Below are 21,847 nucleotides of genomic sequence, written 5' to 3' on the forward strand. Positions count from 1 at the left end.
CGAAGCATTCAGACATAGAAAGGCTCCTTTACCTGCCTCATCCAGATGCATGTGAAAGATAAGGTCACCTTAGGACCCTGTGTGGAGTGGACCCCCCCCCCCCCCCTCCACCTTCACAGCATCCTCGTCCTCCTCACTCGGTAAAACCTCACCCCTCTAGTTAAACAAACCAAACAATAGAGGCAGATATGTGAGGGATTAGAGGTCAGAGGGTTGGGAAATGCGACATCTCCATTTCCAGGATCAATCTTCAACTGCTCGGTAATCTCTGGCCCCGGGCCCCGCATACCTCCAGTGGTCTCTCTGGCAGAGAGGTGGCCTTGCCTGGTGCTCCTGCTGGGCGTAACCTGATGGTTAGGATGAACGTAAAAGCAGGGGGATGAGTAAAAATGGTCCAAACTTCACCTAAATCCTCGCTGATCGATGTGTAAATGCATGCGAGTGCGTGACACACACGATGTTAACGTGCGCACACGCTCATAAAGTTTTTAATCTGCGAATTTGTAAACGTGGAATAACTTTGAGTTCTTCCGTACAGGCTGAATATTATCCCCAAGTTGCCGTTGTTATCTTGTGTACACACATTTGTTTATTTGATACAGCCCCTCTCCACCACTGCTCCTCTGTATATCAAAGACAGCAGTGCACAGCGCAATTGAAAATGGCTACCGTGGAGAAAGGTCTCTCTCTGCCTTTACTGCGAGGAGGCAGAAAAAGCCCCATTCTCCGCTCCCTTCTTAGATCTATTTAAATAATTGAGGAGTAAACTGACAAATTAGGCACCTTTATGGACGCCCCTGGGCTCTCTCTGGGGTCCTTCAGTTTCCCCCTCAATACGAGCGAGTGCCACCAGCCACAGGATAATATCTGTGTGTGCTTTGAGAGGGAGGGGAAGAGGGGGGTAGTGGACCAGGAGGGGTTTCGCCAATCAAGCGGGCCACACTTCCTCCCCCAGGTTCTAATTTTGTGCCACATTAAAGAGCTCGGCCTCCATTTAGGACACAGAGAAGCATTTTCATAATTTGCCGGGTCTCTCGACTAGCTCGGGGTGCCTTTTTTCCCTCTCTCTCCTCCCTCTCTCGCTCGCTCCGTGTCTGAATGGAAGGCCTGGGGAGGAAGAGGGGTAATTCATTCGCCTCCTTTCAACCAACCAGCTTCAGTTCTGCATAATGTTGCTGCTAGGTGTGTAAAGCAGCTAATATTTATCTCCCTAATAATTCTCCATTAGACCTGAATATTATTCGCCGTATAAAAGCTAACACTGCTCATTGTCGGCTACACAAAAATGGTGTCATTCACGTTTTGTTGTCACATCAAGGCTCATACTAATGTGTGTTTTTAGCCCCCTTTTTAAAAGACACCATAGTGGATCTTATCTGTTAGCATGCAGCCATACACCTATGATGCTCCCAGTGATACAATCTGTGATGTAGTATGCATACAGCACATAATCTAGGTTAAAGTTGTTTCCTTTCCTACTGCTGACACCATCCATTCATGCGCTACAGCATGCGTAAGCATTGATTCATATGTGATTGGTCACATAATTCACAGTCTCAGGGGGCATTTCATCGCTGACAGACAAGCTAATCTAAAATCCCCCAATTTACAAATGAAAATCCCACCATCCAATTGAGCTAATAGAGGGACTTGAATGGGATAATAAGATGTGGTGTAATACTGTGTAAAAAGCCTGTAATGTTGTGTTGGTGTAAGAGCCTGTGTGACTGGATGTTTGACTGTTTGCAGTGATTACAGGGGCCTGCGGGCCTGGCGGCGGCTCCGCGGCTGGGACAGGGAGCTTCTCCCTGGGCAAGGAGTTTACGCCTGTCTGCCCCTTCTGCCGGAGCTACGGGGACCAGGGTGTCAGGAGGGAGAGCGCTCCCTGTGAGCTCTCTCTCTGTCTGTCTCTCGTGTCCTGTCTTGCCGCGTCTGTACTATTGCAGTGCTTGCAGATGTGCACAAACAAGGGAGGATTAAAGCAAAACGAATCTAAACAGACAAATGGAATTAGAGTGATGGGTGTCGGTGGGCTGGTTCACAGTGATAAACATAATGACGCTCTGTGTGTGTGTGCGTGTGTGTGCGAGTGTGTTCCTGTGTCTGGGGGATTATCAGTGGTTAGGTGTGTGGTGTGTATGGCTGGGTGACTGCTTCTGGGTGTCTTTGTGTGTTTGCCTATCTGTCTATGTTTTTGTAATTATGTGTGTGTATATTTACTCGCTTTCTACTCGTGTGTGTGATAAATGTGTTATTCTGCGTCGCCTCACAAAAACAAGTTTGTGCGCCCTCTGCGTGCGTGTGGATATGTTTCTCTGTTGTCCTGTTGGTCAGGTCACATTTCCTTCCTGTCGTTCGTGGCGTGTGTATTTGTGTACCGGAGCTGCTTCCTAAGCCGCTGTGTCTCTACTGGACAACAAACTCTTCCCCCAATATTGACATACGCCTGTAAAATGAGAGGTTTGTGGAATATGAATGTAATCTTGCGTAGCCCTGTGCAGGTTATGTGCTGATGTTGTGTGTAGACTTGTTTTCTTGTGTGTTTGTGCGCCGAGGAGGTCAGGAGTGTGGAGGAGCCAGCAGGGGGGCTAGTGATCAACAGTCTGGGGCTCCCCTGCCGAGGGGCTCTGAGATTAGGGCTAAACCCTGCCCTGCCAGATGGGCAGCACACATCCCCAACATCGCACACCAGCACCTTTAGGACTGCGCTCGCCCTGCCCCCCTCTCCTGTGGAACCATGGACTCACTGGTAACCGACTCAGATGTCAATAAAAAATCATCTCAATCAATTCTAGATAATCAACCCAGCATCATGCATTTAAAGAAACCTATAATCACATGTTCCTTGAATGCATCATCAATCATCTGCTCTCAGGACCGCACAGGATGGCGGCAGGAGACAGGACTGAGATGAGCTACTCTTCAAAGCGTCAGCTAGTGGACAAAATGGCCAGTCAGCAGGTTCAAGGCTATCAGAAATGAAACTTACAGGATGTTTTGATGTGCTGTATTTCAAAGCCACAGGCAACACTGAAATGATGGTGTGTGTGTGTGTGTGCAGGTACATTTGTGGGGGTGTACTGGTGGTGGTTCAGGAATCAGCAGTGTGTTGATTGCTTCCTGCTCGACTTTTATCGCTCACAACTGGGTCTAAATTGTCTTCAAAAATCAGTTCAGGTGTGTGATTAGCTCTTAGATGCTTGCTTTACAAACTCACTTAATGCTACTACAGGGGTATAAAGTGGGATTTGTAGTTTGTTATTGCCCTAAAATCATATAGGAAAAATGCTTCAAACTAATCACTTAGCATGTCCATACTTAAAGTTGAACTCTCATGCTAGCAGACAAAACTGTGCATATGTTAAAGTTCAGTCGTGTCTTTGTGCTTCTACCTGGGTCTCTTGATCCCCCAGCATGACTTAGCGAATCGTCTCTGTGTTAGCAGAAAGCAGATTACACGAGTAAAGTGTACAAACAAATGAAAGATTACAGGCTGTGAACATGTTTCCGTCTAATGCCCTTTCAACGAGCGACGCTTAGCACAATGCTCTTCCCTCCCCGAGCTAAACTTGGATTCCCCCTCTGATGCGAAGGCCTGCTGGCCGGCGACGTCTTCCACCAAGAGCACAACCTCTGTAATGACACTGTTCCACACGACTGGCCTGTCTCCGCCGCTGGTATTAGTTAGGCTTTGGAGTTCAAGTGACTACGGGGTTTAAACACGGATTTTTTAAAAAGAACGGGGGGAAGAAAGACTCGCTGTTGTTCTTGAAAAGCTGTGTTTATCCAGGATTAGAGACACCAACATGTTAATAATTGTTTCTCACAGAACTGCAAAGAAGCACTTTCCTGTAATCCCCTAATCAGGCATTACACCTCTGAGCGAAGCCACAACGCAGGCGCGTGGTGTGTGTGACGCAGCACGCCCACACTGTGTAATACACCCACGTCTTCTCCAACACCACACCCACTTTGTGCAGAAGCACCTGCTCTGTTCAGCTCATTTTACACCCACCTTCCTGCACCCACTACAGCCATTCAGCCCCTAACTTGGCAGGCATATGCTGTAGATTTGTCTTTATTTTTCAGTCTACTGAGAGTTAATTTGTGGAGAGTTACATAATGTTAGTTTGCTCACCAAGTTTGTAGACATCTTTCGAAGGTTATATAAAGCGTTATTTGTCTTGGCCAGTTGATCGTCTCTTTCAGAATAAAAGCTTCTAAAAGGAGAAAAACGTTAGTTTAGTTTGAAGGTAGTTTCTGAGCCCTGCACTTGTGATATGGTGAGGAGGTGGGAGGTCACATAGTTTGCTAGTTGTTGGTCAGCGTGTCAGCTGTCCTCTGTAGTACAGTGGCAGCAGGGTCAGACATGAGGCCACTGTACATGCTGAGATGATGACAGGTCTGAGGCTCCTGCTAGGAATGTAAGGGCAGAGTTGACAGCATGTGTGTGTTAGCGGTTAGCTTTGATAAGTCTATATGTTGTAAGAACAAGGCCTTCTCAGCAGAGTTTTACTTTACATTTTCACATTTCGGTGCTTCACAAAGATGCTTATTTGTCCACATATTTGCTGGTTTTAACCGCCCTCTCCTCCGCGCGGTGTTCCAGTCTTTTCCTTCTCACATGTCTTTTGTTTTTAGGATTTTTTCCTCCTCATTGTTGGTGCAGAGGGTTTGTTTGTTGTTCCCCCCACGGTCTCTGCCCCCTGTCTCCTTGCAGGGCCTGGTGGGAGAGTGCGATGAGGGGATCGGCAGGGATTAACCTGGGGAATTTAATTAGTGGAGCTGTCGTCCCTGCCCTTAACATTTCAATCTCCCTGGGCTGGCTGGCTGGCTGGAGCTGGACCTGTGATGGCCAGCAGCTGGGGAGGGAAGGAAGGAGGGAGCGAGGGAGGGATGTTTGGTACAGAGGAAAGACACGTTTTGACAAACAGATTAGTCTAGCACCCTGATGGAGTGTTTCTAGTGGGGGGGATGAGATGGAGAAGAGGAGAGAAAACAGGGAAAGACACAGAAATACAAACATCATTTTAGCTATGTATTTGTCTTTATAATATGGTAATGACCAGCTGTGGCCATGAGAGGGAGCATATTTTGTGTTTTAATCGACGACAGCGACTCATAATGATAGCTAGACGAGGTTTAGCTTTGCCTACTTCATCAAAATACACTGGAAACATGATTTGTTCATGTTATTTCTGGTTAGATCAACAGTTTTCTGGTTCAAAATGTTCCCAAAGTTAGATTATTGTTTAATATTTGTGTAAATTCTGCTCATAATAATGGTGATATATTCTGTATTTGTGCTTTGAACCATGGCCTGTCCTTCAGCGGTGTAGTTGGTGAGCAGTAAAATAAGGCCGCCAGTGTGGGCTTGGGGTAATAACTACTCATTCCAAAGCCACACAGTTGCATTGTAATCCTGATGCTAAACTCCCCATTAACCCATCTGGGACCCTACAACAGCCCACCCCCCTATGCGCCCCCACCTGCCTAGCAAACACACACACACACACACACTCGAGGGACTGTGTCTGTATGTTTGAAGTGCTGTCTGTCCCGTTAGCGCCTGCTAGGCGGGGGTCATGTCCAGCAAATTAAAAAAGCTGCTGTAGGAATGTCGCCAAGTCCCACAGGAGCGAGCGGCACCCGTCCCCTCTTCCAGCGCTGACCCGCTGGTCACTGGTGAATCCCCTGTTTGTATTCCACACACACCCCCGGCTCTGGGGAGCGGGTCCCAGAAGCCCCCTGTGGGACTGCTGATAATTTAAGTCAAACATTATGTCCCTGCTTGTTTGACACCCATTTAAAGCTTTTCAATCACATGTGTTTGTTACAGTCCATCGCCTCGGCTCGGAGCGCTCTCACTGTCTCTCCCTCTCAGAGAGCTAATCAATCCTGTTTGATCGAGTTCCTCGTGTCGAGACAATTGATTTTCTTTAGGATCCAATTGTTCCAGAATAGGTTAGATGCCCTTTTTGATTCTTACCACGACATATTTAAAGAACAGTGAAGCCCACAGTGTTAATATAAACTCCCCTCCCCCAGTGTGCCTCCCAGTCTTCCCAGCACGCCCCTCCTGGTGCATGGCTGGCCAGTGTCAGTGTGCCACTAATTAAGGACTCTTAAAGAGCCATGGAGCAGACTCATTAATGAACTGTAGCATCCTTACTGTCCATGGAGTGAGAGAAAAGGGGAGGGAGGGGCTCATTCAGTGTGGCGGTCTGCTGGCCTCGCGGCTCGTGGTTCAGTTGGTGTCCAGAAGGTCGGGGAAGACTGAAGAAAAAAGTTAGCAAATTAATATTTTTCCTGTTGATTGTTAAAACAAGTGCAGCATTTTGGACAATAAATATCCATAGGGACATTTTTTAATTACTTTTTTAATACATTTCTTTTATTCAGCCATCTTTTTATACGCACACACGCACACACACACACGCAGACAACCTGCTCCAACTGTCCCCCTCCCCGCCATTTGTTTATTCCATTTTCATGGAAATTCAAAACAAAACAAATGGCTGTGTTTGTCCTTATGAAAGTAGGCCAAACAACCGCTGACAAACAAGAGGGGGGGAGTTGTAGGTCAGGGCGCCACAAGCCATGTGTAACCGTGCCTGACGAGAGAGCATGACACGATGGAGTAAGCATCAATGGACACAATAACATACAGACAGCCCTGCCAGGATGATGTAACATCGTCTAGACTAAACAAAAACACACACATGAATAACTGAGGTTTCTGAGCGGGCCGAAATAATGAAAACACCACATTAGAAACACTTATAACTGATACTAATGCAGCTTTTTTAAGATACTACTATTTACCACTATTGTCAGGCATTTCACGGTAAGCAGATATTGCAGCTATAACACCGTCGCTCTTCACTGGAGTTAATAAATCACACAGCACAGGGACAGATGGGAGCAGATAATTATAGCTTGTTTGAACTGATCAGTTGTTATTGATCTGGACTGTTGCACATGTTGACCAGGTTGTAGTCAGAATGTTAGAAGTATTTACTTAAGTTTGTAAAATGCTACGATTTTTAATGGACTTTTGAATTATGAATATTTTGTCAGGTTTTTATTTTTAATCTGAAGCATTAAAATTACTCTCAAGTGCAACATGTGTCACTAAAAGGCTCACTGAAGGATATTTAGAGTACTGACAAGTATTTAACTTGCATGTCAAAATCAGTTACAAGCATTCAGCAGCAGTACCCCAACATGAATTTCATTAGCAGCAGAAGTTGACCTGTTATTAGTCAGAGCAAAATGTATTCAAGTGCAGACCTCATTTGATTATAATAGATGCAATTGTTTTTAAGTGCCCCCCTTGGCCCCTCTTTAACACACACACGTCATATTCTTTGTCCTGTGCCCCCTCGTCTGGCATAATACCTCAGGTTAGACACATGCACACACACACCAGATGCCCCCTGACGCTCATTCACATAAAGCGGGCACGTGATCGACGGCCCCCGAGTCCTCAGGCCTGCCAGCCTCATGGCATTGTGTCCCCCTCGGGCGGGCAGCCGGCCTCCCTAAATACCCCTTTGTCTTGCGGGGGATAATAACGCAGTGGCCAAGCCACTGGTGTGGCACGCGCACCAGCCACTCGTCCCCCTGGTCTGTGACCCAAACAGGTGGATATGAGGGAAGGGCTGGTCGAGGCGGGTGGACCGAGAGGGGACGGGGGAGGGGGGAGGGGAGAGGAGAGGCTGCATCTGTCCCCACACTCAACGACTCCCTGGGTCAGCCTCTGCTCCATATGCTCTCAGGAGAGGAGAGGGAGGCACGCAGGCAGGCCCAGACTAACAGGTGGAGGGGGAGCGGGGGGATTAGGGGAGGTAAATTTGATCAAAAAAGGATCGAGGGATTTTGAAACTGTCAAATTAGCTGTATAAAACCAAAGAGAGATTTTGAATATCCCTCGAAGATTTCACTTGGAGGAGATTCTTAACCCTTAAGCCATATTAAATGTTTGGCCTGCATTAAGAGGAGAAGTCTGTCTGACGGCCATATTGGCTCTGAGGCCCTCGAGCATCATCTCTTCAGCAGGCAACTGTTGCTGCGTGTGTGTTCATGCAGCTGTACTGTAAAATGTGATGCTTATTAATAGCCTCATACTAAGCACTTTATCTCAGTGTTGTGTGAATTAAAGTTTATTCCCTTTTCTTCCAAGGAGACAAACTGCACCAATGAATCATATTTGGGCCATCAGATGTTAACAGTAAACCGACAAACCTGAGGCTACTCCACAGGCTGAGTACTCTCCATGCTTTGCACTGAGTTATGTCTTTCTACGTGCTTGTCAACCATTCTTCATTGTCAATTGCCCAATAATGCACCTCTCACTAGAGCCATGTTCATGTGAGATGATTTTTAAAAATGTCTGTTCACTGGAATAAAACAGTTGAAGCAAAGAGGGGTAAAGACGGAGGAACAGAATATAAATGTCTTTAACTGCAGACATCCTGATTGTAACAGCAGGAAAAGCACAGGTGAAACAAATTTAGCTAACGAGGGCTCGGTTCCATCAAGTGTCCGTTGACTGTAATCATCATCGTTAAAGCAATTAATAACACCTGTGCTATTCTTCAGCACAAGTCAGAGTCTGCTGTGAAAAGGGTCAAAATCCACATATTTATTTCTTTATTTTTAAGTATTTTGGGGCATTTTGTGTTTATTTTAGAGGCTGACGGTCTGAGGAGAGACGGGAAATGTGAAGGAGAAGGGCCTGTATGGACTCAAACGTCTGCAGCTGCAGTAACGACTCAGCCAGCAGTATGCTAAACCAGGTGAGCCACGCGAGCACCCAATGCTTTCATTTTTTAACTCTGTAGTTGTCCCTGTAACATATGTGTTTAATGTAAGTGAGTTCTGACTGCAGTATTTGCATCATGCTGGAAAAGTCCCAAAATTAACTGTATTCCAACATGTCATTATACATGCTAAACTGGCTTTATATCTTTAGTTTGGAGTTGTTGTTCACTATTGTCCCAGTTTTTAGCGACTCACAGCTAGAGAAAGGAGAAGCTAAATAACTAGCTTATTTGTCAAAGGCCTTTTTGGGCATATTATGCATTTGAAAGCGAAGACTAAGACAGAAAACCAAAGGACAGAAAGAGGCGACAAAATTTCTGAGGTGGTATCAAGTTGCAGACATTTATTGTTGTTGTTGAGCCCTTACCACTAGGCTATCATCCTTGTATGCTAACTTCCTACATATGAAGATTAGTGCAGGATAAGTGCTTATGTATGCTTATGCTTCATACAGCTTTCCATCATTCCATCAGTACTTTCTCCCTGTCAGCATCTTATTTAATTCTACCTCTTAATTTGATGTACTGCACATCTAAATCATCTGTGAAGATCTTCCTGTTATTTCGTATTTCTCAGGTTTCCACTTGAATATGTTCAACTTAAAGTTTGTGCAGCTCCGTCTTGTGAATGTGCTCTTTCAGGAAGTCAAACTCTGTTTTGCACTTGTGTGATAGAGACGCCTGCGCTCGTCGTGTATTCAGAGCACGTTGGATGAAGGCATACACTTGCGGGCCGTGAATTCCAAAGGCTTAGCTTCTGCGCGACGACACCCTGAAACAGTTCATTGATGTATAACACTCAATGAAATATTGAAATAAGCAGAGGAAGGATTGTGCCTTCGGGCTGATTTGCGTGTCCTCTCTGAACTGTAGTCTAACTAACTGCTGTCCATTTAGAGAGAGAGGGAGGGGAGGGGGGGGTCTCCAGGCTCTAATCTGTTGGATGCAGCTAATTAATTTTAGGTTCCTCCTCCTGTCTCTGTAGAGAATGATGTTTGCAGGAGATTAAGAGATAGAGTGTTTGTTAGAAAGGTGTAAATGATCAGTGAGGCCTCATCACAGGCACCTGTGTTAATTGTCCTAATGAGGAGTCTCTGCGGCCTCGTGAGGAGGAGAGAAGAGGGTCTTTCACAGGTAGCTACCGTCGTATAACAGGGGAGACACATGTCGTCACACAGTCTAACACATTCAAGAAAATGCAGCATTATATTTGTTGAACTACTCACAGAGAAAGACAGCCTTTTATGACTTAATTCACCGACGTTGCAGAAGTTATGCGGCCAGGGATTAATGCGAAACGATATTGTTGCACTACTTTTTCTCTTGTGTGGCTGTTTTTTGAAACGCCGAGCAGCCTGTGGTGAGAACACTGGCAGAATGGAGGGAAATTGGCTCCGTTCACCATGAAGTCATTAAATTTGTAAGCTATTTGTGATCAAAAGGTGTGTTTGAGGCCATTAACTATGGAGTTTGATCATGGCTTACACGCAGTGTCAAGTGTCAGCTGTTCCTGCTATTCCCCCACAATTTCAGTTGAAAGTAAGAATTAAGCCAGAAGAGAAAATCAAACGCGCGCTATGTAAATGTTGCTTAATAGCACTACTGAAGTTTGGTGTGTGCTGTATTGTTTCTGACTCACATTTGATGCCAAAAAATCCTCACTTTGCTGTGACTCGGTTCCCTCAGACCACACGCCCGGATGCCGTTCATGCTGAAATAAAGCTTCATTGTTGACCTTGAAAACTGCAGCTTCAAAAGAATAAAAACTAGACATAATGTTCAACTCACTTTTTGTTTCAGGAGCTTTCAACCTCATCTTGTCACCTCGAACACGAGATGGCTGAGCAGCTCCATCCATAGAAGAAGGCCTTGAGATATGGGAGGAACAAACAGTAAGATGTACCTCTGGTTTCTTTGCATGCAGACGTATTATTATTAAACACAAAATTATTATTTAGCAGCATCTCTGTCTATTATCTCTTCATATTTACATTTCAGACCTAACATATAAGTCCAGGAATTGGCTGCACTTTTTAACACTGTTTCTCAAGTTTTGCTTCACATGCCATTTGCTCTGCACAATGTCGCTCTATTTCAGGGGTGGACAGCAACAAAGTAATTGTACTTGAGTACATTTTTTGAGTATCTGTACTTTACTTGAGTATTATTCTTTGGGCAAACTTATGACTTTTGCTCCACAACATTTAAAAGACAAATATTGTGTTTATGACTCCACTACAGTTCTATGAATGTTCTTGTTACTCGCTCCTTTTTCTCTGAAGTCAGCTGATGAATTTTCTTTTCTTTTCTTTTCTTTTCTGAAATCCCAAAGACAATAAGTGTTCGTGTAGTTCTGCGTGTGGTTTGTCTAAGTGGTGTTGCCGTACCTATACCTCACGCGTCTTCATGGTTGAACGTAGAGCAAACGTCACTCAGATCAGGCGGTTCATGTAGTGGTGGTTTTCTCACTGTGTAAAGCCTGGCTGACGTTTTCCCTGCTCATCAGGTATTTTTGGTTGTTCCTATTATTGCTCCTTTTATTTTGGAGCTTCAAATCTGGAATGTGTAATGTGTACATGTGTAATATATGAGCTAGCTAATGTCACTCACGCTTTGTGAAAATACAATGTTTTTTTTAAAAAGTAGTTTGAATACTGAAGTATTTTTAAAAGAAGGTACTCCAGTACTTTAACTCATGTCATCATTTGACTGAGCAACTTTCACTTGTACTGGAGTAATATTTGACCAGGCGTATTTATACTCTGACTCAAGTAATGAAGTCATGTACTTCGTCCACCACTGCTCTGTTTAATAACGAGTGGCCAAATTGTGTGTGTTTAAACTTGAGGACTTCAGCATCATTAATGAATAGCAGTCGTGGACGTACTGCGTGTGGGCCGTCACCACTAGGACGAGGTATAATCCACTATGAGAACATTTCCATTTGTCTCAGAAGGACATTTTTATTAATGATAGGAGGATATTTAATAATAATGCAAGCATAAAGTACACTAACAGTAAGTTTTAACCTTTTTAGTTTGTTATTACTGCTTGTAAGAAAAATATAGTCATCAACCATAAATTATCTTACTATATCTGTTATTTTAGTTTATAAAAAGCTTGATTTATGCTGATAAATCCCAAACCGTCAAAATAAAACTTCCTGTTTAACTGTCCTTTTAAATGCACGGCCTCTTTAGTCCAAACTAGGTGAGCTTTAACTAACTAGGTATTAACCGCACCCATAAGCATAGTAATAATGTGTTTTTTAACATATGCTGAGATCTGGTAATCTTCTTATGGGTTTCAGGCTTTTTTTTCTCTGCCCCTGAATAGCTTAACAAAATATGCCTCAGTAATGGATGGTGGTATCCTCATCCATCGCCCTCCTCCCTCCTACTATAACTTGAAATAGGCCATCAAGTGGCTAATGAACTGATAAGCCCTCTGTGTCCTGTGGGGCTTATGAACATTATAAGCCAAATGTTTCGGCATATTTGGCGAGACAGTTTTGTTAAAGAGCACTTACGAGGGCAGAAGACCCTCCTGAAAACACAGTGACATATTGTGAGTGTTTTTTAACGTTATCTTGCAGGTTTCTGTGACGCTCGCCGGTGCCGAAAGAAAGAATGTGTGGCCCTCTTTGCTTCATCAGACCTCCAGCTAGTCGAGCTGCGAGTATCATTATCAGTTGTGGATCTGTGTAAATCCACGGATTTGTGTGAGCAGTCTGAGAAATTAAAATAACATGCTTTTTACTGCGCTTACTTCAAATCTCTTTAGACTTCATTTTTTAAAAACATCTAAATCTGTTATTATGTAGGCTATACAAAACGCTTTTAATTTAATCTTTGACAAGATTATCAAATTCATTGATGATGTCACAAACTTAAATAATTTCACAAAATGTCGACTAAGCCCGGATAAGCACGTTCAAGGGGATACTGCTGGATTAGCTTAAAAAGTATTATTTATTTCTGCTTTTTTATTAGTTGTTGGCACAGTTTTCCACATCAATATTGCTTTTATTTTTAATTTCATCACATTGTCTAGCAAAAAAAACCACATGCAAATACTGTAAATATCAAGCAGCCTCATGCAAGTTGTGTTGATTTTTAATTGAGAGCCATAAATTAATTTTTTACATTTTCAAACACTGTCCCACATTCCTAGGAAGTTTTTATAACCTCACTCTGTCTGTCTTTCTCTTGTTCTTCATCAAAATAACACGTTTTATTTGCATTTTCATCCCCATTCATTAGGCTTTATATTTAATGAAAGTTTAGTGAGTCCAACAGCAAAAGTAAATTATATTTTGACTTGTTTTGGGGGGAAACACCTACACATTTTAGCAGGAAAACCTAGCTTAAACTTCCTTTTGATATTTTCAAAATAAGATCGTTTGTTCCTGCTGCTCTGATATAATTTTCATAACTGATGACCAGACCACATTATCGGGGATTTAACCCCTCGTTCCCCCTGCAGGCGGTGCGGCCTTTTGAACAGAAACTGTGAACAGGCCGGTGATGGTTTCCGGAGGATGATGTGTTTGCGACGGAGCGGGCAGCGGGGCAGGGGGACAAGGGGACAAGGGGCGCTGTTAGACAAAAACCAGGAGGGATTAATGCCGCGTCTGTTGCCCCCATATGCTCCTTATAGCGCTGCCTCGCTCCTGATTAAAACTCTTTGTATGTATGTATGAAGTATCGTGGAGGCCGGATGTCTAATCCTCCTCATGACTTGTGCACTTTTGAGGGAACGAGGCTCCAAGGTTACAATAACACGCGGGAAGAAGCCACTGTGCGTCAGCTGATATTGGATGTATCAGTGTGCATTGATTAGGGCCATGCGCGTGCATTGTTTAGACTTAAATTAAAGCTTTTATTTTGAAATCATCTGTGCTATTGAGAGGGAAATGTTGGTGTTCCCTGATGAGTTCTTTGAATCATTTACGACCTTTTCATGTAGTCCCACTTTATTTGTTGTGATAAAGTTGATCAAAGTTTAGAGTCCGGATCTTTTCCCCTTTTCAAACTTTTAATTCTTTTTTTCTCGCCTCTCTCAGTCGTTAAAAACTGGAGATTTTCCACAGCTGACATTTGAAAGTGACCTTTTTTTCCTCCCTGTCTCTGTGTTTTTCTGCACAGTCTGGCTGCAGGAGTTGTTGACACTGAGCGGAGACGCAGCTCATGAATATTCAGGCTTCTGTCAGCCTCTGCTATTGTTTCCAAGTTCAATTGTTGCATTGTTTATCGCCATAACGATGTATATGCATGCTGCTAAACTTGGCGTTGCACTGCGGCGATATTATAATTGATTCCTGAATATTATAACGCCAAAATCAGCATGTGTGATAAATAAGAAGAACGTAGGACCCGGATATAAACAGACACTTCTGCTTCACCCTTGAATAAGTTATGGATACGGCCTTTTGTGTGATGAAGTCTTTCAAAAGTACAATCCAACCCCCCTAAAACACACACACTCTTACACACACTCACAGACACACACACACACACACACACACACACACCTATTTTTGTGTCCACGCAGGAGTGGAATCAAAGTCGCTCTTCTCTTTAACGCTTCGATTATTTCGAGCAACGCTTTTAATTAGTGCTCTCCTTTAGCGGAGCCTCCAATGAAAGAGAGATTATTGGCAATGTCAAGGATGCTAATTGAATGTTGGACTTCTAACAATTAGCCCTCTGCAGAGCCATGTCGACTCATTACACATCCCACAGACGCTCTCATGTCGTCAGGCTGACGGTGTAACGTTGGACTTTAACGCAGAGTGAACGCAGACAAACGCTGCTTTAGAGGCAGATTTAACCCTCTGACTGCTCGGCTGCGTTTAAGAAGCAACGTTTAGGTAGCGTCCTGAATGCAAACCAAGTCATAGATTGTTTGAAAGCCGCTGCATAATGTTTCAGTATTTTACACGTACATTTACAGGAATTTAATGGTGATTTTTTTTCTTGAGTTCCGGTTTCAAAACGCAGCACAAGCAGGACATTTTTAGGGTTTAGTGCTCACTTTTTTATTCACAACCAAGAATAATATTTAGAGAAATTATCACCTACACTTCCAACTACTAAAAAAACACAAACGAGCAAAAAATATGCTCAGCATCATTTTGTTCTGTCGTTTTGGCTCCGCTGCAGAGATGCATTCAAGGGCCCTCGAACATTTTAATTAAAACGAATTAGTGCAGATTCTCTGTGCAAAAACTAAAATAATAAAAATAAGAATAAACGTGTGCTTGTTTTTTTCCTTCTTTAGATGAAATATTCGGCTTGGTATTATTGCGCACATTTGTAGATCCGGCGTGTAAACCCACGCGGTGTGGGCTTTGAAAGGGACCACTGCTGCCCCACAGAAACCCCCGGCGGTAAAATATTGGGATTAACATCTCTTGGAGGCCGGGATTTAAAAAGTGCTCTCACAAAGCGAGCACTCTCTTTGTTCAGACGATCTGAGCCTAGCGACCGGAAACTAAGAAAAAAAAATAGTTCCCCCATCTGAGCGGAGCCAGGATCCACTGTGACCCAGGGTCACTGTTTTTGTGCAACATTTCGTTTACACACCTTGAGGAGGATTCTGCTTTATTATTACAACGGGCATTATCTGGCTCTAAAAGCAATAATTACTAAGTGTTTTAAATCCTTGTTGGGTTAATGTAGGCTTTTGGATAATATCACATATGTTGATGTTTGTGCGCCGTTATGACGCTAATTATTGGCTTAATTAACAAACCTACCCGACTTCCGTTATCCACCTTTTCAAATTAAAAGTGAGCTTTTTTTTTTCTTTCAAAATGTTCTCAAATAATCGACAGATTTTTTAATAAATTAGATAATAAATTAACTAACCCTAAGTCAGGACTAAAATGAAGATGAAGTATTATCATATGAATATTTCTTTAACTCAAATCTCAAAATATACACACCGTTAATTGTGCACACCTTGCCTGCCTGCAGCTTTGTTTATTCTCCATTTTTCCCCTCTCCACACACACACACACACACACACACACACACACACACACATGCACGCACACAGAGATCGTCTCTTGATGAAAGAGTAAGCTCACAGGACCTTTATTCATGTCTTTTCAGCGGTGAGGTCACACCATCTTTGGAGCCAGTAACGGATCCACAATCACCGCGTGTTGAGATCAATGGAGGGAGGGGGGGGGGAGCAAAGTGTGGAGCTCTCAGCAGCGCGAGAGTCACTTCCAGTGGGACTGAAACCCTTCATTATTACTACCATGTGCTCGGAAAGTCTCGTCTCTCTTTGCGGTGCCGGTGATCGAACCATCAGCATCCTTGTTGTTCCAAAACCAAAAGTTAGAAATCTATTAAAATCACAGCAGAGAGTCTGATGCGAGGGGGGCTCACAGATTGCATACAATACAACAGATCACAGTTTCGAAGGCTAGCACAGATAAAAAAAACACATATGTACCATTTATATAAGACACACACTGATTGTCTCTTAGAAACTACATATTGATTCCTTATAAACACTTTTTTCTTAAATAAAGTAGTGCATCCATGTCCACACACCATCCTCGTGTCTCTCTGCCTGCAGTTTGGGCAAAGTCGTGTGAGAAGCTTAAAGGAGGTTTGTCCATCCCGAGAGGAAGAATGAACTGAGTTTTGTTCTTGGATAAACATTAGTTCCGTGGCTGTGATGTTCTTTTTTCCTCAACAGGTGTTTTTACGCACAGAGGCGCACAGACAGACATGGGTGAGGGGCTACAACCTGTGAATAATCAGGGGGGGGAAATCTCTGTGCCAGTGCTAAAATAAATTAAACTTCTCCTCTTTCTAGGAGGACAAAAGACCACCTCGAGGCCCCTGAGAGCCCTGCCTTCTGCTAACCAGTCCGATGTGTTTTATTGAGGTGTGATCGTCACTGTTTGTGCACTTTGTTTTTTAATGACACCTGATTGCTCTGTTCACAGGACCTGGAATTTCCACGAGGATGTCTGATCCTTATAATCCAAGCAATCGGCATTGAAGTTCAGTTTCCAGGACGCCGCCTGGTCCTTATAATCCAAGCAGTCCGCCGTGGAGTTGAAGCCCAGGCCGGACGTCCCGTAGCCCTGGGTGGAGAGGGGCGCCGGGGACTGGTTCAGATGGCTGGTGACCGCGTTCGTGCTCATCGGACTGATGGTCGAGCCGGGCCCTGACAGCTGGTGGTGCATGGGAGTGAGGTAAGAGCCGCAGTCCATGCCGCCGAAGTATGACGTCGAGCCGGCGTAGCCCTGGCTGTAGCTCGAGGCCTGCGTGTAGGTCATGGGGTAGGACCTCTGCATGCACGAGGAGGAGGTAGACAGGGGGTCCGCGAGCGGAGAGATGGACGCCGGGCTCCAGATGGACACCGGGGCGGTGCTGGTGGGGACGGCGGGGACGGTGGTGGTGCTGGTGGGGGGCGTGAACTGGCCGCTGGCGCCGCTCTCCGAGCTCACTTCTCTGGTCGGAGAACTTTTCTTTTTGGCAGGTCGGACCTTGTTCTGGCCCCCGTTCTGCTGTTGCTGCTGCTGCTGGCGACACTTTGCCCGCCGGTTCTTAAACCAGACCTGGAAGAGGCACATAGTGGAACATGTTAGTGTCGAAATCCCTTCATTGTAGAGAAAATCTATCCCACATTTTTACGCCTTCGAGAAGAGCACAACCAGTTAAAAAGTTTACCATAAACAGACTTTTTAATCAAATTAAGATTTTTCTCAAACTAGTTTCGCTACCAGGACGGATCGCTCTTATTTAATTGCTTAAATTCTCGAAACAGGAATCTTTCGTTAAGTGGAATTATCTCACCCCACTGGCAAAAGTTTTCCACTTGATTTAAAGCAGCCAAAATGCTGAGCTTCACATATTCTGTCAGTCACGGGTTTAGATGAGAGTTTCGTTCAGTGCAGATATAAAATAGATTTATTTTAAATGTATATATTTATTCTAAATGTATGAATTTTAAATATATATATTCAGGTGTAGCCTATATAAACTATTTTTCTACACTGTGCAGTTGTTTAATGGTTTAAATGTTTGGGACCTACAGCTCCACCTTGTCGCACCACACAAATAAAAACCTTATCTCTCCGCATCGATCATGTTTCAGACAAGGCAGCTGCTCTGATTAACTCACCTGTACTCGGGACTCAGGTAGATTGATTTTCAGGGCGACCTCCTCGCGCATGAATATGTCCGGATATCGAGTTTTGGCGAACAACGCCTCCAAAACGTCGAGCTGTGCGCGCGTAAAAGTAGTCCTCTCTCGCCTCTGCTTCCGTGGCGTTGCTGGAAAAACAAAAAAAAGGAAATTGTAAATCAATTACATTTTGGTGCTGATGTTTCCACTTCTAAAAAGCAAGTAAAAGATCAAAAGAAATCAAAGGCAGATCTGTAGCAGAATCACAGAGTGATTTTTTGTCGTTGTTTGCGTAATTACGTACGAGTCCTGTGAGACTCAGACGCCGGGGGCAAATTGTAGCACTTGACGTAATTTAGTCTAATGTGCCAAAAGAATGATACAGTCTGCAGAAATCAAAGCAATATCTCTGTAATTTATTCGAAAGGCATGTCTCAAAATAAATTAACACAAGATGAGACTTCTGTCCCCTCCAAGTTGTGCGCAAGATTACATTTTTTGGCCAAATAATATATTGACAGTCAGTAATTGTCCTGATTGTACATCCCTAATTTTTAAAACAATTTCAAGATTTAAAAGTTTTGAAATTAAAAATTCTAAAATTCTAAATCCATCAGCTTGTAGCCTCAGGCCAGCGATGCTTTTTCCTCTTCTGCATTTCTTCTTCACATGCTGTGAACTCACCTGGATAGCCCACTGATGGATGCAAAAGATCCATTCCGGAAGTAGTTAAGCTGAGCCCATTGACTGTGTAAGGTGGTTGCTTTAGATACGACATCATGCTAATGTTTGTCTGAGGGCTGAAGTTGGAGAAAATTTTGAAAATGGATGGAGCTCCCGAGATGCACTTGGTGTCCTCTGCGCGCCGTGTGTTCCTCTTTACAGCGGGCACCTGTTCCAAAAAGAGACAAGGGAGGAAGAGATCGATGAGGACGCACTTTGGGAATAAATATCAGGACTGTTTATATGCCGCTGTCGTGAAATAATCCCTCTCCAAGACGCACGGAGCTCCTCAAAAAGAACCAAGCGCACATCCAGCTGTCCTGATCAATTCACCCCCCCTCCAGCCCCCTTACAACAAAAAACACCCGCACTAAAAGTGCAACAAGTCACTTTAAAGATCAATAAGAGGCTCTTGATCATGAAGTGTTATAAAGTTAAATTAGGGAACTTTAAAGTGCTCGGGCTTTTTAAATTCAAACTAAAATAAAACACCTGATAAACATGTTTGCCACAGTGAAGAGAAATAATTTGACTGTGCTTTGCTTCTGTTTCTTTAACTCTATTTTAATAACGTGTGTTGATAAATCTTAAAATAAAGTCAGGGAGACAGTGAACATAAATAATCTTTCAGCGCAAACTGCTAAATAAATTCCTTTGTCATTAAATTCTTAATAAAAATGGCGTCAAGTGCTTTTTTTAACAAGCCTTGCCTCGATGTTTGAGGCAATTTAGGGGAAAAAATATTCGGTTTTTTTTAACCTTTTTAAAAAAACATTATTTGATGCAGGGACGCATCGAAGAGTAAAAAAAACACGGGCTTCCATATTGAACACGTCGTTGTTTCAGTTGTATTAACAGTAATAAATGTGCCCTGTGATGCTGATGGGGAAACGTGTGATCGCTGTCACTTCATCTCCAGTGACCCTCAGCCGTCATCCCCACTGCGCGTCTTGATTAGTTGCTTTTTTTTTCAATATCCAACGGTTTTAACCCCCTCATCCCAATCTGTCACACTCCAAACACACCCGTCAACCAGTTGCACACACCCGCTCGATAACAACCTCCCTGTCCGAGAATTAATTATGATAAATGTTTTTCTGTTGATGAATTAACGAGCTAATCCGAGTGGCGTGTATGAGCGGAGCTGCACTCTGTGTGAACACGGTGCACAGGGCTGCAGGCTCCTGGAAACGATGCTGTGAATCAGCTGCGGTTCCCTCTTCAATAATTAATGTTGAAGTGAAATGTAAGCACAGAATATGTTTTCAATCATGTCAATAATTATCAGCAATTTGCTGTACAAATATTAGAAACTACAGAGGAGAATTGTAATTATTAGATATGTTGATTTAATGGAGTTTAACTCCGGATTTACGCATAAACACACTCGGGTAGCAGATGACTTATTAAAGGGGACGTGTTGGTTTATTGTCTCTACATTATTCATGTGTGCAGGCAGAGCAGAGGGGGAAAGGCCCCGAGACTAATTTCGATATTAGAGGCCTAAATGTTCTGCAGCTTTTAGTCTCAGTCCTCCTCATCTATCTCTTTTTGTTGTCTTATTTTGTGCGTAAATCTTTATTCTGCGGTGTGACACACTCCCGTTTAAAGTAGAAACTTAATTTACCGAATATAGAGCCTGTGCTCTGGTTGCAGCACTGGCTTCAGTCAGTGGGAGGGTGACATTTGTACAATATCATCTCAACCATTACTCTGTAAAAAGCTTTAATGTAGCTGTAGGAGTGTGTTTGCTTCCATCAGCAGAGAATCGTTATTTAACTTCACCACTTTGCTTCAGCTCACTTTATATCCTTGAGATTTGTGTTCTTGTAAAAGGCTTTGGCGAGCAGACACACAGTTGCTGCCTCTGTAGTCTCCTTAAATTAAATAACACACTTAGTTTAAGAGCTTCGTCTGTAGTTTAATAAAATCTTTGCGACATTTATTTCAAAAATCTGATTTAAAATGTGTTTTAAGAACTGGTGCGGTCTCCTGTTGGCACATGTTCGATTTTACTTCTTTGGCTTTGCGATTATTTATTTCGATAAAGGCTAATAATCAAAAAAAGAATTATGATAATATAATAATAGTGATCTAATATAAATGATGATAATAAAAGTCAAACTTACCGTTTTATCGGCGGCTGTAAAGTTCTTTGTCTGCTCGGTTTCCTCCAGGAGAAATAATAAAACTCAGCGCAGACAAACGGCGTCCTGGCGCATAAAAAAGCACAAAAGCAGCCAAAAGCAGGAGCAGAAAGAGGAGCAGAGAGAGGAGCAGAAAGAGGAGCAGCCGTCTTCAGACTCAGAACAACAGTGCGGATAAAAGTTGAACGCTGAGCGGGTACATCGGGTGCAGAAGCGGTGCTACAGCGGCGCAGTGATGGAGGAGGAGGCTGCATGAACGCCTTTAGGATTTGTTGGTGTGTTGTGACTGAAGTGCTTTGAGTTGGATTTTGTACAAAGTGCCAGCCAATGGGAGCCGCAGGACCGAGCTGAGGTCTGTCTCTGTCTCCGTCTCTCACACCGGTGGGGAGGATGAGGGCTTTTTTTTTCTCTGGGAAACAAATGTCTCCAGCTACTTTTTTGACGCACAGTTTTCAGCCAATGGCAGCGCGAGGGCGACTGACAACATCCCCATCCCAGCGCGCAGAGGGAACACTGAAAATATAACCGGGGGATGACGACAAGTGCACTTTAAAGCAAGGAAGTCGTTTTATTCACATTTTTATTACATCTCATGTTTGATTTCACTGTTTTCCAGTAGATTCATTAAGCTGAGGAAAAGAAGAGCGGAAATGTGTGCGTAAAATAAAGACTTTAATGTACATACAGTTTATTAGAGGTTGGATACATAAAATATTTCTAATTGCATCACTATATTCGTTAAGTGTTATAAATGTGACCCAAAAAAGTATTTTATATTTTTAAAGTTCCAGACCTTCGAGGAACATTAAACATCTCGACATAAAATTGTAGATTTTAAGAGAATAAAATATTTGTTGTATAAAAGCGTTAAAAACTTTACATGATAATAAATCTGTGATTAAAAAAGACTGTGGAGGGTAAACAAAAAAAACTCTCTCCTGGACTGCAGCTCGCGCTCTGCCTGTGAAAGCTGCTCCGTCCTCTCACATTCCTGCG

General features: G+C 43.4%; 1 protein-coding gene across 1 annotated transcript; it reads right to left on the reverse strand.

The window, feature by feature from the left end:
- Positions 1-15,840: 15,840 nt before the first annotated feature.
- otx2b (orthodenticle homeobox 2b) lies at positions 15,841-21,111 on the reverse strand. The gene is made up of 4 exons (XM_069661632.1): positions 20,834-21,111; positions 18,666-18,873; positions 17,979-18,130; positions 15,841-17,412 (listed from the first exon to the last, which is right to left on the reverse strand). The coding sequence occupies exons 2-4, from the start codon at positions 18,760-18,762 to the stop codon at positions 16,789-16,791; spliced, it is 873 nt and encodes a 290-aa protein (XP_069517733.1). The 5' UTR covers positions 18,763-18,873; positions 20,834-21,111; the 3' UTR covers positions 15,841-16,788.
- Between the last annotated feature and the right edge of the window lie 736 nt (positions 21,112-21,847).

The sequence above is a fragment of the Semicossyphus pulcher genome, unplaced genomic scaffold (assembly GCF_022749685.1).
Source record: "Semicossyphus pulcher isolate SPU_LCO1_2020_fin unplaced genomic scaffold, fSemPul1.0.p SCAF_14, whole genome shotgun sequence".
NCBI lineage: Eukaryota > Metazoa > Chordata > Actinopteri > Labriformes > Labridae > Semicossyphus > Semicossyphus pulcher.

What these genes read in the sequence shown, in the direction of transcription:
- otx2b (XM_069661632.1), bottom strand. Translation starts at nt 18,762, where the DNA reads ATGATGTCGTATCTAAAGCAACCACCTTACACAGTCAATGGGCTCAGC. An exon ending in TCCATCAGTGGGCTATCCAG is followed by an intron (nt 18,131 to 18,665) that starts GTGAGTTCACAG and finishes TTGTTTTTCCAG; the next exon opens with CAACGCCACGGAAGCAGAGG. An exon ending in TACCTGAGTCCCGAGTACAG is followed by an intron (nt 17,413 to 17,978) that starts GTGAGTTAATCA and finishes TGCCTCTTCCAG; the next exon opens with GTCTGGTTTAAGAACCGGCG.